The following is an 18,401-nucleotide window of genomic DNA, read 5'->3' on the forward strand; positions in this document are numbered from 1 at the left end:
AGACCTGGACGTCCATTTCCATGGTGAAGAGAAACCCCTTCACAACAGCCAACCAAGTGAACAACACTCTCCAGGGGGTAGGCGTATCAATATCCAAGTCTACTATAAAGAGAAGACTGCATGAAAGTAAATACAGAGGGTGCACTGCAAGGTGCAAGCCACTCATAAGCCTCAAGAATAGGCTAGATTGGACTTTGCTAAAGAACATCTAAAAAAGCCAGCGCAGTTCTGGAAAAACATTCTTTGGACAGATGAAACCAAGATCAATCTCTACCACAATGATGGCAAGAAAAAGGTATGGAGAAGGCATGGAACAGCTCATTATCCAAAGCATACCACATGTCAATGTCAATGTCAATTTATTTATATAGCACATTTAAACAAACATAGTAATGCTGTGGCCAAAGTGCTTTACAAAAATAGAACAAATTTACATAAAACATAAATAGAAATAAAATATTTTAACATAAAATACATAATAAATAGAAGTAATGTTATATACATAAAAAATAGAAGTAATGTAATCACAAAGAGGAAGCCATCAGTATTACTGAAGGTAACTGAATGCAAGTGAATAGAAATGAGTCTTTAGTCTTGTTTTAAACAGTTCATTTATAGACGACTCCTTTATATGATGGGGTAAAGAGTTCCACAGGCAAGGTGCAACAGCTGCAAAAGACCTGTCCCCCTTGGTTTTACACTTGGTACGAGGGACAACCAGAGACAGCTGACCAGAAGATCTAAGCACTCTGGATGGCTGGTGTAAAACACACAGTTCAGATAAATAGGCAGAAGCAAGCCCATGTAAAGATTTAAAAACTAGCAGCAGGATTTTAAAATCAATTCGAAAACTGACAGGCAGCCAGTGTAAAGAAGCTAAAATAGGAGAGACAGAGTCATACTTTCTTGCCCCAACCAGAAAGCGAGCAGCAGCATTTTGTACCAACTGTAACCTGTGTATCAAGGATTTGTTGTGAGATGCAGTAATTGAGGCGAGAAAAAAATAAACGCATGAGTAGCTATCTCAAGATCCCTGGAAGATAAAAAGGCTTTATCTTACCTAATAGACGAAGTTGGAAAAAGCAACTCTTGACTACAGAATTTATTTGTTTCTCAAAAGAGAGGTTACTGTCAAAGGTAACACCAAGATTGCGGACTTGAGGTTTGGAAAAGACAGAGAAAGAGCAGAGAAGACCAAGACCAATTTGGGCTTTAGCTGAGGGACCCACTATAAGCACCTCCGTTTTATTTTGATTTAGATCAAGAAAATTATTAGCCATCCAGGATCTTAATTCAGAGAGACAGTTGTGGAGTTGATTTGTTGTAGAGTTGCAGACAGGAATATAAACCTGAGTATCATCAGCATAGCAGTGAAAAGAAATGTTAAATTTCCTAAAAACTGCTCCAATAGGGTGAAGGTATATGGAGAATAAAATAGGACCCAAAATGGATCCCTGAGGAACACCATATTTAAGAGGAGCAGTAGATGAAGAAGAGGAATTAAAAGTCACTGAAAAGTGTCTACCAGATAAATATGACCTGAACCAGTTAAGAGCAGCCCCTTTAAGCCCAACAAGATGTTCAAGCCGCATCAGCAATATTTCATGGTCAATAGTGTCAAAGGCAGCGGACAAGTCAAGGAGGAGAAGGACTGCTGCATCACCTGAGTCAGTAATAAGAGAGATGTCGTTGAACACTTTCAGGAGTGCCGTTTCAACACTATGATAATGCCTAAAGCCAGATTGGTAGATCTCAAATAAATTATTAGAGTTAAGGTGATCAACCAATTGACTATAAATAATTCTTTCTAGAATTTTAGCCAGAAATGGCAGTTGGGAAATTGGACGAAAATTAGCTAAAAGTCCAGGGTCTAATTCTGCCTTTTTAAGACAGGGGCGGACTGCAGCATGTTTAAAAAATGAGGGCACAACACCCGAACTAATAGAATCATTGATGATGGCTAATAAGGGTGGGCCCAACACATCAAAGGCTTCCACTAGGAGACGTGGTGGAACAATATCCAGAGGACTGGGGGCTGGTTTAAGGGTGTCAATAGTTCTTTTTAGCTGTGAAAGTGAAACTAGATCAAAGGATTCTAAGACAATGTCATGATTAACAGTAGAAAGTTCGTAGCCCATTTGAACAATGCCACGGCGGATAGTATCAATTTTGCTGACAAAGAATGATAGAAACTGCTCACATGAATGAACAATGCTATTTGATCCCATAGCAAAGTAGGGGTGAATGGCCACATTAATTGAATTAAATAAGACCCTAAGATTCTTTGAATGACAGGAAACTAAATCGGCAAAGAAATTTTGTTTCGTTTTCTTAACTTCAGCCTGGAAATTGAAAAGAGAAGTCCTAAAAATCTGTTTAGAGACAATCGGTCCATCTTTTTTCCAACGCCGTTCAGCAGTTCGACAGGCGCGGCGCAGTGATCGTGTATTTTCATTAAGCCAGGGAACAGGTCTACCCTTATTACTGCGTATCTTGGGTGGAGCAATTGAGTCTAAAATTGTTTTACAGGAGGAATTAAATTTTACGACAGAATCATCAATACCATTATTTTGGTCATGCACATAAAGACTAGAGAAAATGGTTTTAAAATCAGATATAATAGAAGAATTTAAAAAGCGCGAGCAGCATGGGGGACAGCTATTAATAGGGACATCGACAGTAATATTCAGGTCCATCATTATAGAAAAATGATCAGTAAAAGAAACATCACATAAATCAATATTATTCACTGAAATATCACGAGTAAGAACGAGATCGAGGGTGTGACCGAGAGAGTGGGTTGGCGTATTAATATGCTGTATAAAATCAAATGAGTTCAAAAGTGATAAAAACAAAGGTTTCGATTGACAACAAACGTGAATGTTGAAATCACCAACAATAAGAACACATCATCTGTAAAACACGGTGGAGGCAGTGTGATGGCTTGGGCATGCATGGCTGCCAGTGACACTGGGACACTAGTGTTTATTGATGATGTGACACAGGACAGAAGCAGCCGAATGAATTCTGAGGTGTTCAGAGACATACTGTCTGCTGAAATCCAGCTAAATGCAGTCAAATTGATTGGGCGGCGTTTCATGATACAGATGAACAATGACCCAAAACATATAGCCAAAGCAACCCAGGAGTTTATTAAACCAAAGAAGTGGAAAATTCTTGAATGGCCAAGTCAGTCACCTGATCTTAACCCAATTGAGCATGCATTTCACTTGTTGAAGACTAAACTTCAGACAGAAAGGCCCACAAACAAACAGCAACTGAAAGCCGCTGCAGTAAAGGCCTGGCAGAGCATTAAAAATGAGGAAACCCAGCATCTGGTGATGTCCATGAGTTCAAGACTTCAGGCTGTCATTGCCAGCAAAGGGTTTTCAACCAAGTATTAGAAATGGAACATTTTATTTCCAGTTATTTAATTTGTCCAATTACTTTTGAGCCCTTGAAATGAACGGATTGTGTTAGAAAATGCTTTAGTTGCTTCACATTTTTATGCAATCGTTTTGTTCACCCCACTGAATTAAAGCTGAAAGTCTGCACTTCAACTGCATCTGAGTTGTTTCATTTAAAATTCATTGTGGTAATGTACAGAACCAAAATTAGAAAAAAGTATATATATAAGGCAGAAATGGAATAATAACAAAGGGATTGGAAGATAAGCTGATTGAGATGGCAACCCTAAAGGGAGATACTGGGAGACAATGATCAAAGCATATACAATTTGTGAAAGGTATTTAAGGGACAAAAATAGTAGCATCAATGACCAAGTGAATAACACAGTGTCTGTGGAATAAGGTATAGGCGATGTACGAATTAGTATGCCAATAATTTGGATTTTTAGGTAGATTCTGTATATGGTCACGTATAAGTCAGGTCTGGAAACATGAAAAATTGATCATAAAATCAGACCCTGACTTATATGCCCGTTCAAAAATGCGACACTTAAATTTTTTTTTTTTTTTTTTAACACTTTCTTGCCTTCACCAATCTTGCATCAGTTTCTCAGATGCATCAAATTTTATTGCAGCAGCACAGTTACCAATTTCTTTCGCTACTTAAAATTAGCTTCATATTTTCTTCTGATCGAACGCTCCATCGTAGATAAGGGATGCTCGTATGATGAAGATGTATGAGAGTGTGAGATACAAAAAACACAAATCAGTGCAAACGTTGCTTCGGAATAGTTTGGGTATTACCGTGTGGTCACGTAGGCACAATAGAGAAATAGAGAGAGAGGTTAGGAGCACATGCTGCTATAGCGCATTGCCGCACCCACAAAAAAGTGGAGCGTGCTCTGTGGTTACTCTTTCAGTTGGGCGTTAGCATATCATAATCCCTTATACCAATAGCATGAGTTTTCTGCATTCGACTTATACGACCGACATTATAAAATACCAGAAATTATACTGTAAAATCAACTCCCGACTTATCCGTGGGAGAACTTATCCATGAGTATATATGGTAATAAAAATGACGTAAATGCAAAGGTGTATACGTTTTCTTTCAATTTATTACGTTTTACTATTTTTTACTATGGATAATTACTCGTTGTAATGTAGAATAGTTAGTTCTATTATGCATATGTAACAGTTCCCATGAAAATAACAATCTGTTTAAATTGTACATTAGCTTACCCATGGCTGGGCCGGGGGTTGGCGAGCAAAGCAAGCAGGGGGCCAGAGCCCCCTAGTATAGAAATAGAATAGAGACATGTTTATTGCAGTCTGTAAGTGAATTTTAAAATTCCTATAATGCTGGTATTTTCCTAGCATGGACAAATTGATCATGTTTCCTCAAACTTGTGCACAACATAATTGTATAATGCCTTCAATTTTAAAACTAACCGGGTTAAATGACACTTCACTACAGTTTGTACCCCTTGCCTTAGCTAGAGAGCTTGTATTATGAGTTACATTTTTCTCATGGCCTTGGATAGAACTATTTTTGAAGGACCATTTGTATAACATTAATGTCTTCATATTTTTGTGTTTGTATTACAGTGTATATTTACATTTCAGCATGTTTTAATAGGAGCACAATTTATTCACAATGTCTGAGTTTGAGAGATGATTAAAATAACAGAGCAGCCAGCCCTTGAGCATGAGCTAATGATGGATTAGCACAGCTTCCAAGCTTACCTGTAACAATGTCTGCTACCATATCCTCTCATTCTTATTATACTATTCCTTGATAAATTGTATGGTATTGGTCTAGTCTTGTTTATATGTAAGGGGAGAAGAGTCAGTTATTTCATATGAAACCATGGGCAAGGAGCATTAACTCTGTCTTGCATGCTGTATAAGGAACATCAAGTGTCTCCTGCATGCCATCTGTAGTAAACCTGACTGAATTCTAAAGCAGTGTCATCCATTCTCAGAAGGTGTAGCAGTTTTAGCACCACAGAGTTAAAAGCAAAAGAACTGTTGAGTTTTTGTTATTAAAATGCTTTTACTCTCAGGGCCAGTTTATACTTCACACTCAGAACACGTACGTGCACGCATCATGGCTGCATCACATTCCCAGCTTTCATTTGACACGTCCACTGAGCATGTCCTCAAAAATTAGTATGAGGTGTCATCAGAGTCTCTGCTTACTATCAACATGTGACAGAAAGCCGCTTTGTATATCCTACAGGATCAAGGTGCATGCTTCAATGTTTGATAAATGGTTTGATGTGGTGAAGCAAATCATCAAAACTTAAATGCTGACACACAAATGTATTTGTGGTGGTTTTCTTCATCAACTTCTCTCATATAGCATTGCATATTTCCCATTGTAATGACACAATTGCCACACAGAACACATTAAATTTTTGATATTCCAGCTGCCTGTACATTTAGAATCCTTAGATTTATACTTATTATCACTTTCATGATGAAATGCATTAAAGTATTTACAGTGCATCCGGAAAGTATTCACAGCGCATCACTTTCTCCACATTATGTTATGTTACAGCCTTATTCCAAAAGGGATTAAATTCATTTTTTTCCTCAGATTTCTGCACACAATACCCTATAATGACAATGTGAAAAAAGTTTACTTGAGGTTTTTGCAAATTTATTAAAAATAAAAAAACTGAGAAATCACGTGTACATAAGTATTCACAGCCTTTGCTCAATACTTTGTCGATGCACCTTTGGCAGCAATTACAGCCTCAAGTCTTTTTGAATATGATGCCACAAGTTTGGCACACCTATCCTTGGCCAGTTTCGCCCATTCCTCTTTGCAGCACCTCTCAAGCTCCATCAGGTTGGATGGGAAACGTCGGTGCACAGCCATTTTAAGATCTCTCCAGAGATGTTCAATCGGATTAAAGTCTGGGCTCTGGCTGGGCCACTCAAGAACATTCACAGAGTTGTCCTGAAGCCACTCCTTTGATATCTTGGCTCTGTGCTTCGGGTTGTTGTCCTGCTGAAAGATGAACCGTCGTCCCAGTCTGAGGTCAAGAGCGCTCTAGAGCAGGTTTTCATCCAGGATGTCTCTGTACATTGCTGCAGTCATCTTTCCCTTTATCCTGATTAGTCTCCCAGTTCCTGCCGCTGAAAAACATCCCCACAGCATGATGCTGCCACCACCATGCTTCACTGTAGGGATGGTGCCAGGTTTCCTCCAAACGTGACGCCTGGCATTCACACCAAAGAGTTCAATCTTTGTCTCATCAGACCAGAGAATTTTCTTTCTCATGGTCTGAGAGTCCTTCAGGTTCCTTTTGGCAAACTCCAGGCGGGCTGCCATGTGCCTTTTAGTAAGGAGTGGCTTCCGTCTGGCCACTCTACCATACAGGCCTGATTGTGGATTGCTGCAGAGATGGTTGTCCTTCTGCAAGGTTCTCCTCTCTTCACAGAGGACCTCTGGAGCTCTGGACAGAGTGACCATCGGGTTCTTGGTCACCTCCCTGACTAAGGCCCTTCTCCCCCGATCGCTCAGTTTAGATGGCCAGCCAGCTCTAGGAAGAGTCCTGGTGGTTTTGAACTTCTTCCACTTACGGATGATGGGGGCCACTGTGCTCATTGGGACCTTTAAAGCAGCAGAAATTTTTCTGTAACCTTTCCCAAATTTGTGCCTCGAGACAATCCTGTCTCGGAGGTCTAAAGACAATTCCTTTGACTTCATGCTTGGTTTGTGCTCTGACATGAACTGTCAACTGTGGGACCTTATATAGACCAGGTGTGTGCCTTTCCAAATCATGTCCAATCAACTGAATTTACCACAGGTGGACTCCAATTAAGCTGCAGAAACATCTCAAGGATGATCAGGGGAAACAGGATGCACCTGAGCTCAATTTCGAGCTTCATGGCAAAGGCTGTGAATACTTATGTACATGTGCTTTCTCAATTTTTTTATTTTTAATAAATTTGCAAAAATCTCAAGTAAACTTTTTTCACATTGTCATTATGGGGTGTTGTGTGTAGAATTCTGAGGAAAAAAATGAATTTAATCCATTTTGGAATAAGGCTGTAACATAACAAAATGTGGAAAAAGTGATGCACTGTGAATACTTTCCGGATGCACTGTATATTACATTTTACATGTAAATCGTTAACTTCATTTAAATAATGAATACTGTTTATAATTACACATGTGGGGGCAGCAGTGGCAGAGTGGTAGCGCTGCTGCCTTTCAGGGAGTCACCTCCGTGGTGTTCCCTGCCTGGAGTGTGCATGTTTTCCTGGTGAGTTTCCACGGATTTCCAAGGATTTTCAGGTTTGGGGATTTGGTGATGCTAAAACGACGCTAGTGTTATGTATGTGCTCTTACTCACCTTGTGATGAGCTGATGCCCCGTCCAGGTATTGTTTCTGCCGATATTTGCTGGAATGGGCGTGTCCCTGGATTGATGGATGTAATCATTAAACATCTATCCAGTTCAGAGATATGGTGACAAGGTGTCCTGGGAATTTAATGGATATTTCGGGCAGTTCACAACACAGCAAAGCTGAACGTTGTTTTCTCACCATGATAATATCTTGTACTGCCACCTGGTGAAATCTTCCAGAATTATGTAAAGTACACAAGCAAGTATAAACAATACACCACTTGCGTAGCAGTAGTGTCCATAGGACGTCATGTTGTGTGAAGTATAAACTCAGCCTCAGTTTCCTCATTTTCCATTAATTTCATCATAAATTTTGGGTACTCTTTTAGTCTTTCAAGGGAAACTTACCCTTTTTCATAATACTGGGTAAACTTTCTAATCAGTTCACTACTCAGGTTTATAGAAATGCAGCATTAACAACAGAGCCACATGAGAACACAGTAATGCTCTGAAATCATTTCATTGTTCCATCATTTGTTTATGCAAATTCTGTTGATTTTTTATGGTCTCTGATCATGGCTAAGTGAGATATTTTGTTTATGATTAATTATAATTGGCAACCTGTTGTAAGCATTTTGAATAATGACGTAGAATTTCACTAGCTCTTTTATTCTATTTTCTTATGGTATCTGCCTTGCGTTTGTGAATTTTCATTTTTTCTACTTTTACTTTTTTTACTTTCACATCTACATCTATGTTACTTTCACATCATGGTAACATTTGATGTGTGCTTGTGTGCTTTGCTGCAGGTTTTAATACCAACCTTGCTTTTCATTATTCAAGCAGTTCATTTTGTTGTTTGTTACACTTCTCTCTTCAGTGCTTTTTCACATATCTTTACTCATATTTGATATTTCTCCAAAGTATACTTGATGCTTTAGTTCGAGTCCTGATTTGTGGGCTAATTTCTTTGAAGTTCAGCAAAACTGTTTTTACTTGCAAGCTTGCTTCGTTGTTGTAGCAAAACCACTTAAACAAGTAAGCAAGCATTTATTAATTGTAACTGCTAGACAGACATAAATTGGCTTACATTGTATACGTTGTCTGATGTCATGCTTTTACTTTTATGGTGCATTTTTTTAACTCTCTGTTTTTGTTGTTTTTTTTTCTTTTCTTTACTTTTTTATAGGAAGTTGTCCTGCACTTGCCTCTGAAGAATGTGCATCTATTGGCCACCTGTGGTGTAACATAATGACATTGTCCAGTGAAGTAATATTTACGCTGCTATTGCCATGGAGTTGACGCAGTGACATAAGCCTTGAGTGGCTTCAGAGTTGACTTGTGAGCAAAGGACACATGTTTGGACTAGGATGTTCTCGATTGGATCACACGGTTTGCAGATTGAAAGGCTCTGAGGATAGACTACTTGGATTTTGGATTCTTTTCTTTTTCATTTTATTGGAGGTTGGAGTGACTGAGTTTTTTCCTCTCCATTGTTGACAGAACAATGGTATTAAATTTTGGGCATTTGCTTGGTAATGGCACAACGAACTAAGGACAATTAATTCCTTTTTAGAAAAAGACCAAGATAAACATCTTCTTAAGGACACTTTCAATAGGGAATACATTTGAAGCTGAGCCTGAAATCTTCTCCAGGCTACATTTGTGCCCAGTTTTGTGCTGCTGAAACCATGGTAGATGTCTATCTTGTGTGACAGCACTTTTTTAACTTTTAGCAATTGGGATGTTGAAAGGTCTGTAAGACTGCTGTTGCTGCCTTTGCGATTTAACATTGCTGGATAAATTACTGTGCTTAAAGCATAGAAGACTGTGAAGTAATGGAAGCAAGAATTATCAGTACTCTTTGCACCAGTATATGGGAAATTTCAGTCGCATCAGTTCTCTGATTGCAGGAAAATGTTTTTGTTTTTTCTTTCTTTTGTGATTTGGATTAAAAGTGGAATAGCCCATAAATTTTAGGGACTCACACATTCTTGTGCCTTTTTTATTTATGCAATTTTGATGTCCTGTATGCTTCTCATAAGAGCCGTTTTCAGGGTCCAACAATCTGTCCTTGATAAAGCATTTAATTTTGTGTTTTTTTTCTTATGGTTGCACAAGATCTCTTCAGTATTCAATTCCCAGTACCTTGGTTTGAAGATCTGTGGAAACTGAACATAGCCCTATCAATGGATATTAGTTTAACTACTGCTAAAGTAGACTGAAATAGTTTAATGAGCTTGAATTCTCTTTTCTTATTTCAGTCAGCACTGTTAACAACTAAGAAACTGTTAATCACTATGCATTTGATATTCTGTCACATTTCTACTTGGACCTGTTTTGGAGACTAAACTAACAAACTATTTTTAATTATAATACACCTCTCGAATGTGTTTTCAGCAGATGTGCTGAATTTACCTTTAGGCATGTTTGCAGCTGTGGAACATGGTCCAGTTCTTTGTAGTGACTCAAATATTTTATGCCTCTCATGGAAAGGCCGGGTACCTAAGAGTGAAAAGGAGAAGCCAGTTTGTCGGAGACGCTATTATGAGGAAGGATGGCTTGCAACTGGCAATGGTCGAGGCGTTGTTGGAGTGACATTCACATCAAGTCACTGCAGAAGAGATAGAAGTACACCACAGCGAATCAATTTCAATTTGAGAGGTCATAACAGTGAGGTAGGTATTAAAAGCTTCTATTCTAATTTTTTTTTTCTTTCTAATCTTTTAACTTTTAGTTCTAGGAAAATTAGTATAAAAACATATTCCTCACCTTTCACTTTAATTGTAAGTAATTGGCTAAAAATTAGCCTATGTGATATATAATCATGAAATGTGCTTTATTACATAATTTTTTTTTTCCCTGCTTAAATTTATGCTAAGGAGGGTACAATGTAAAACCATATTGTTTCACAAATTTAGTACATTGGTTTCAGTGTGCATTAGTTTAATTAGTGTCTGTAAATTGTCCAGTGTGTGTAAGTTTACTAAACAAAATACACCATCTGCAGATTTGGTTCTTGCCTAGTGTTGTATGCTCTCAGTAATAGATTCTGGCTCCAGTGAATATAATATAGTTAAAAATGGATAAATGGAAGTTTCATAAACTATCTCTCTGTACTCTATCTTGAACATTGTTCTCAAACATCTTTTTTTATGATACTCTTTCCATGCTTATTTAAATGTTTTACAGTTAAATGTTATTTTTTTTAAGTATTATGCTGATTCTGGTGCATGCTTTGCCAGGCTAAGTTGTATTTAATAATTTCTTATTGGCTTAAAATCAGAGCCAGTGGGGAAGTAGTATACCTTCAACCTTTAAGTTTGGTTGCAGTGTTTTAATGTTAAAGAACAACTGAACTGTTTTATAAGTCACAATAATTGAATTTTCATGTATTTACTGTTAAACTTGTACAATGCTATATTTGTTGAGATTTACAGTGTACTGCTAAAAAAAAAATTTTTTCCCCTCCTTGGAATATTTTTATTATAACGTACTGTAGCACAAAAGTATTTGTTTTAATTTAGGGGTCTCCAACTCTGGTCCTGTGTTGACTCATTTTGTATGTCATTATTGTTTGGCTGCTAAGGTCATGTCAGCCTGGGAAGCATGCACTGGTACAGTGCGTTGCCATGCTGTTCCACACAACGGAACAGTTTGGGATCCCGGTTGGCAACCCATAAGGCAGACATGAGGTCCAGTCCCACCCTCTGGGAATGGCGATCATTCTGCAGCCAGGTGTTACGTAGGCATTCTCTTAGCCTGGTCCAACTGCTTAGGTCCTCAATAATGACCCTGCGAGCTGGATCAACCTAGGGGAATCGTGCCACATGGCTGTAGTGCCGTAACTGACACTAACTCACAATGCAGGTAAATGTGTCTCATTTGGGACTTCGTGAGCAACCACTCGTTTGAACAAAGTCAAGTCAGCGATACCCTAGGATTCTCAGAGGAGACACAGTACCGAATGAGTCCATTCTTCATCTCAGGTCATTGGATGGCATCTGTGTGTTGCAGCCATATAGCAAAACAGGAAGCACCAGGACTCTAAAGACTTGGACCTTCGTCCTTTTGCACAGATATCAGGAGCACCACATACCCATTTCCAGAGACCTCATGACCCCAACCCCACCCCACCATACTCTCCCAATCCGTCTATTGACTTCATTGGTAGAGACACGAATGTCATAGCTGAGATAAGTAAACCTTTTCATAAGGTCAACACTCTCTGCAGACAGACACACTGCTGATGGCTGTGATCCTGGAGTCTGGCCAGGTCTAGCCACATTCTTCTAGTAGGTGGTAGCCTACTGGACCTAAGCTGGATCTTCAGAGTAGCAACAACAAGTCTGTGGTCAGAATTCATAAACTGGGCACTTCTGTAGACCCTGCAGTTCTGTAGGAGCCTCCAGCACTTGCCCACGAGGATGTGGTCATTCTCCTTCACCACACCACCAGTATTGAAGTACCAAGTCCAACAATGTAGCTTGGGCCGCTGGAACCAGGACCCAGTGATCTGCAGCCACTGACCTTTTGCAAGTCAAGGAACATGAACCCACTTTCACTGACTTTTGTGTCAGTTAAAATTAAGGCAGAAGACTGAATTAGATGCAGAAACTGGTCACTAATTAAGAAAAGGGTTAGAATGAAAACCACAGTAATGCATTCCAGGATCAGAGTTTTAATGTTTTTATTTATTTATTTTATTTTTTGCCCCTACACTGTAATATTGTGTAGATAACCTTTTGCAGCAATAACAGTATTTAATTTTTTCTGTAAATATGTACCAATTTTTTGTAGTTGATATTTGGTCCATGCTTCCTGTCAGATTTGCTGGAAAGTAGTTTGGGTTAATCAAATGTAGTTTTCAAGTGTGAATTACATTGGCTCTGTGCACATCGTTTGAACATTGACCAGATAGCTTTATTTTTTTTAATATGACTACTTCTTTTTGTACATTATATTTGCATCACTCTCACATTTTTTGGCAAATATCAGCTGTGCTTTTGTTTTTTTGAGTATTGTCTTATTTTGTGTCACCCTCCCATACAGGCTATAGTTAGGCAGCATTCTTGATATGGTTGACTCACCTTTAGTCCTATCTCAGCTACTAGTGGGAGTTTAGGGTGTAGTGTTTAGATGGGTGTAGAATTAACTGAAACACAGGAAGCAGAGGGTGATGGTGCAAGGGACCTAATCAGAATCAGATGTTAAGAGTGGTGTCCCTCGTGATCAGTTCTAGGACTGCTTCTATTTAAAATATATATAAATGTGTTGGATAGGAATATAAGGAATATATATATATAATATAAGAATAAATGGGTTGAGCGAACGCTGGTGAACTTTTGAACTTTTTATCTTTTTTAACTTTTTTACGATTAACTTACAATCTAATGGACTAAGCAGCTGTTTTCATTTTCATTTCGGGCAGATTTATTCGTTGAGTTTTATTTTTCAGTCATTTAAAGGCAGACTGATTTCTAGCTTGACTGCTGATTTGGCTGTGTATGGACTATTCTTAGGCCTATCCTTGCTTTGAAACTTACCTGGTTTTGTTCTCCGGACATCTCAGTTGTCTGCATCTTCGCTTAACATGTGGACCGGTAGGATATTTATTTGGTTCGTGTTTGTTTGGTCCCTCCTGTCGCTCACTATCCTACCTGCGACAGGCCTGCTTCAGTACTCAGCTGCCGAGCTACTCCGCTTTCACCTGTCCGAGTGTCCGCTGACTGGCCTGTATCTCCACCCAGACATCGTATTCCTCCCCCGTCGGACATACATCCACTGCGGGTCCCGCCGGAGTATCCAAGCTGAAAGTTCGAAAATAATAAACTCTATCTGCTCCAGTTCTCGACATCCTCCACGTAATTTAGTTAGAGTCGCTGACCACAGTGTGTTAGCCAGCCTAGCCCAGTTGGCTAACACCGTTGCTAAATGCGATAACGCCGTTGTCAACTTCATTTTGCTGAACATCCACTCACTCACGAGCAAGGGGCCTCTCATCCACAATCTCCTCAATGATAGTAGGTATGACTTTTTCTTTCTAACTGAGACATGGCAGCAACCTCATGACTTTTCCCAACTTAACGAATTCACTCCCCCGGAGTTTGTTTACATCTCTCAACCCCGTGGCTTTGGCCAGGGAGGAGGTCTCGCGTTAATGTACCGTGAGAAATGGAAAGTCTTGCCGTTGTCTGTTCATGCCTTCAGTTCTTTTGAATCTCTTGTGTGTCAATTAAACAGACCTATTCCTACTATTATTGCAACTGTTTACCAGCCCCCTAAACCAAATAATGACTTTCTGAACAACTTTGCTGTTTTCCTTACACACTTATCTAGTTTTTCATCAAACCTAATACTTCTGGGGGATTTCAATATACATATGGATAATATCAATGTCCCTATTACTAGAGACTTTACATCCTGCCTTGAGAGTTTTGGATTCCAGCAGCATACTGATGTTCCCACTCATTCCAAAGGACATATCGTGGACTTGATTTGCTGTTCTGGAGTTACCCCGCTTGATTGTACTGCGGATGAACTCCCCATAACTGATCATTTTCTTATTTCATTCAATGTTAAATTTGCACTTTCCAACACTAAGCTTTCCCGTCTCATGTCTTTCCATAATATTAAGAATATTAACTTAAACTCTCTTTCCTCTAGTATTGATTCCTTTATGGACATTCATAATTTATCCACTCCTGAAGAACTGGTCTCACACTATAACACTGGACTTAATGGTATTCTTAACTGTGTCGCTCCATTAAAAACTAGATCTGTTTCTTTCTCCTTTTCTGCTCCCTGCTTCACGCCCGAACTTCGGCTTTTGAAAGCCAAAGGCCGGCAACTTGGAACAGTTCACAAAGAGATGTACAAAAAACTTACAGTTTATTACAAGGACTGTATTGCCCAAACTAAATCTAACTATTATACTCACATTATTTCTTTCATTGAAGGCAACACCAAGTCATTGTTTTCACTACTTAGCAATATCACACAACCCCTGGATTCTTTACCTTCTCACCTTTACTCAACTGAATTTTGCAATTCCTTAATGTCGTTTTTTAATGAAAAAATCCAGAAGATTCATCAGTCTCTCTGTATGGATTCCTCCAGTACTTCATTTGAATTTCACCCACCAACTCACTCATTTTCCTCTTTTCAGCTTCCTACTTTCTCAGAAATCTCAGATCTTGTCTGTAAGTCTAAGCCATCCACCTGTCAACCGGACCCCCTCCCTATAGTTCTGGTCAAAGCTTGCCTCCCCTCTCTGGTCCCTCTTATCTCTGCTATAATCCACTCTTCTCTCACTACTGGTACTATTCCTTCATCTTTTAAAACTGCTGCAATAACCCTAATACTGAAAAAACCTGGTGCCGATCTGACTAATTTCAGTAATTTTTGTTCTATTTCTAATCTACCCTTCATTTCCAAAATTCTTAAAAAATAGTGGCTGTTCAATTTCGTTACTTCAGGTGTGCCCCAGGGCTCTGTCCTGGGGCCCCTCCTTTTCATTATTTACCTCCTTCCCCTTGATAATATCTTTCATAAATATAACATTAGCTTCCACTGTTATGCTAATGACACCCAGCTCTGTCTCACTAGCAAACCTACTGCTTCCTTTCCACCCTCCTCACTTATTGATTGCATAGCAGAAATCAAATCCTGGTTTTCTTCAAATTTTCTTAAATTAAATAGTGACAAAACTGAGGTTGTCCTCATTGGTACAAAATCAACATTATCCAAAACTGATAATTTTTCATTTGTTAATGATAATTCCTTTGTCTCCCCTTCCCCACAAGTTAAGAGTCTGGGTGTCATCCTTGACAGTACTTTATCCTTTCAGTCCGACATCAATAACATCTCCTGGTCTGCATATTTCCACTTGCGTAACATTAATCGTATTTGCCCCTCCATCACTCCCCACACCACTGCTATCCTTGTTCATAGCCTTGTCACTTCTCATCTGGATTATTGCAATTCCCTTTTCTTTAGTCTTTCTCGCAAATCTCTTTATAAGCTTCAACTGGTCCAGAATTCAGCTGCCCGCATCATTAGTAGAACCTCCTCTATTCACCATATCACTCCCGTTTTGCAGCAGCTTCATTGGCTTCCAGTTCAGTTCCGAATTCAAATCAAAATTCTCCTACTAACTTTTAAGGCTCTCCACAACCTTGCCCCTCAATATCTGTCTGACCTCCTCCATGTTGCCATTTCCTCCCGTACCCTTAGATCCTCTTCCTCCATCCACTTGACTGTCCCCTTCGTCCTTCTTACCACTAGCTTTGCAACTCACTACCATCTGAGCTTAGAAATATTGAATCATTTTCACTTTTCAAATCTAAACTTAAAACTCATTTGTTTAATACTGCTTTTTCTCTTTAATTACAATTGCTTTGTCTGATTTTTAACTTTTGTATTTTACTTTTGTTTAAAATCTGTGTTTTTTCTATTGTTCGGTGTCCTTGAGTGTTTAGAAAGGCGCCTACAAATAAATAAAATGTATTATTATTATTATTATAAATTTGCAGATGATCTAGAATCTGTTGAATCATTATAGATGGACCTGAACAGCATATAGGCTTGGGCATATTTGTGGCGGATGAAGTTTAATGTAAGTAAATGTGAAGTATTACACATAGGAAGTAAACATGTTAGACTTGAATACACAATGGGAGATCTGAAATTTGAAAGTAGTGCTTATGAGAAAGATTTAGGAGTCATAGTGGAGTAGTCACTGTCAACTTCCAGAAGGTATTCAGAAGCCATTAAGCTTCTAACAGAATGTTAGGTTATATAACACAATGTGTAGAGTACAATTCAAAAGAGTTTATGTGGTATTTGAAAGCCTCATCTGGAGTACTGTATACAGATTGGATCTCCAGGTTACAAAAAAAGACAGACGCACTATAAAAAGTCCAGAGAATAGCAACTTGGCTGATTCCAAGGCTGCAGGGGATGAGTTATGATAAAAGATTAATACAGCTGAGCCTTTTGAGTTTAAGCATAATGAGATTAAGAAGAGTGATGACTGAAGTGTTTAAAATTATGAAGGGAATTAGTACAGTGGATTGAGACTGTTATTTTAAAATAAGTACAACAAGAACACCGTGACATAGTTGGAAACTTGTTAATGGTAAATTTTGCACAAACATTACAAAGTTTTTCTTCATACATAGAATCATAGACACATGATGTAAGTAACCAAGTAGTCTGGTACACAGTAGGACTTTGTTATTTTAGAGGAATTAAGTAAATAGGACTACTGAGCTTTATTGGGGTGAATGGCCTTCTACTAGAATTCTGTTACTCTTTTTCTGCAGAGTTTTTGAGAATTACTTTTTCTGGGCAGCATCTGGATAGTTGGATGAAACTTCTAACAATTTGTAATAACTGAATCAACAATGGCCAGTGCTACATTCAAACACTTGGATTGTAAACCTTTTTCTTAATTTCTGCATTTCTTTTTTTATTTTTAACTTCTCGCAGCTATTCTTTAGATTCACAACTTGAGTAATGATCTCTTAATTGAATGTGATGCTTTTATCTGGAAAATGTGGCAGTTTGTTTTAAGCATACACTACTTTAGACGAGTTGTAAAAGCAACTGAGTTCCTGTTGAGCGATTGGTTTTCATCTGTATAACTTTCATAACACAAGAACTGAATACTTATACAGACAACGCATTCTTTTTTAAAATTCTTAGTATTTTTTTGAAGTCACATTAAAACATGAATTTCATTCATTTAAAATAAAAATAGCACAGAACAAATTTCATTGTTGAATTTATTATTTAATAAAATTACAAAATCACTCAAATAACTGATTGTTTATACAAGATACTTTTACATTTGAAAAGCCAGCTTTCAGTGCAAATTTAAGACTATATAACTGATTGCAGTTTGTTGTCAAACTTCTATACTGTCTTAAAATACACTAATGTAATTAATAGCCCCTTAAAGTGTTTTTTTTTTATCTTGTGCAAATAAAGAGTCAGCATTTAAAAAGGTGGTGGGAAGGTGTGTGTTTTGTGTGATTATGAACACTGAGGCTAAAAAAGCATCATGAATAGACCTAAGAAGGGAGCTCTACAGAGTGGCAGTCATACAGGTGAATTGGTGCATTTACCAAGGCTTTTTAGTTACAGGTTTAGATAGCTGTATAAATTTTTCAAGCATAGTTAAATGCATATTGTTAGTTAAAATGTGTACGTAATTATACAATCTGCACCTTGCATACTTAACATTTTTATAGTAGGTTTATCACACTTGTTGTGTTGGGTAATCCCATTTATTACAGTAACAACAGCAACATTTATTTCTATAGCACATTTTCATACAAACAATGTAGCTCAAAGTGCTTTACATGATGAAGAAAGAGAAAAAAGACAAAATAATTAAAATTAGGGAACACTAATTAACATAGAATAAAAGTAAGGTCTGATGGCCACGGAGGACAGAAAAAACAAAAAGAACTCCAGACGGCTGGAGAAAAAAAATAAAATCTGCAGGGGTTCCAAGGCCACGAGACCACCCAGCCCCCTTTAGGCATTCTACCTAACATATGACGTCAATCATTACAATAAAATTTCAGTATAATGAAATTTTTTTGTAACACTGTGTCTTTGCC

The 18,401-nt window shown here is 38.2% G+C and overlaps 1 protein-coding gene across 1 annotated transcript in view; it reads left to right on the top strand.

Annotated features, from left to right (window-relative positions):
- LOC114648592 (tubby-related protein 4-like) overlaps positions 1-18,401 on the top strand; it is a 129,821-nt gene that overhangs the window by 21,125 nt on the left and 90,295 nt on the right. Inside the window, exon 2 of the mRNA XM_028797711.2 lies at positions 8,960-10,448. Within this exon, the coding sequence (XP_028653544.1) occupies positions 10,197-10,448 (252 nt within the window). The 5' untranslated portion in view covers positions 8,960-10,196. The remainder of the gene's footprint in view (positions 1-8,959; positions 10,449-18,401) is intronic.

This window comes from Erpetoichthys calabaricus, chromosome 3 (assembly GCF_900747795.2).
Source record: "Erpetoichthys calabaricus chromosome 3, fErpCal1.3, whole genome shotgun sequence".
NCBI classification, from domain to species: Eukaryota; Metazoa; Chordata; class Cladistia; order Polypteriformes; family Polypteridae; genus Erpetoichthys; species Erpetoichthys calabaricus.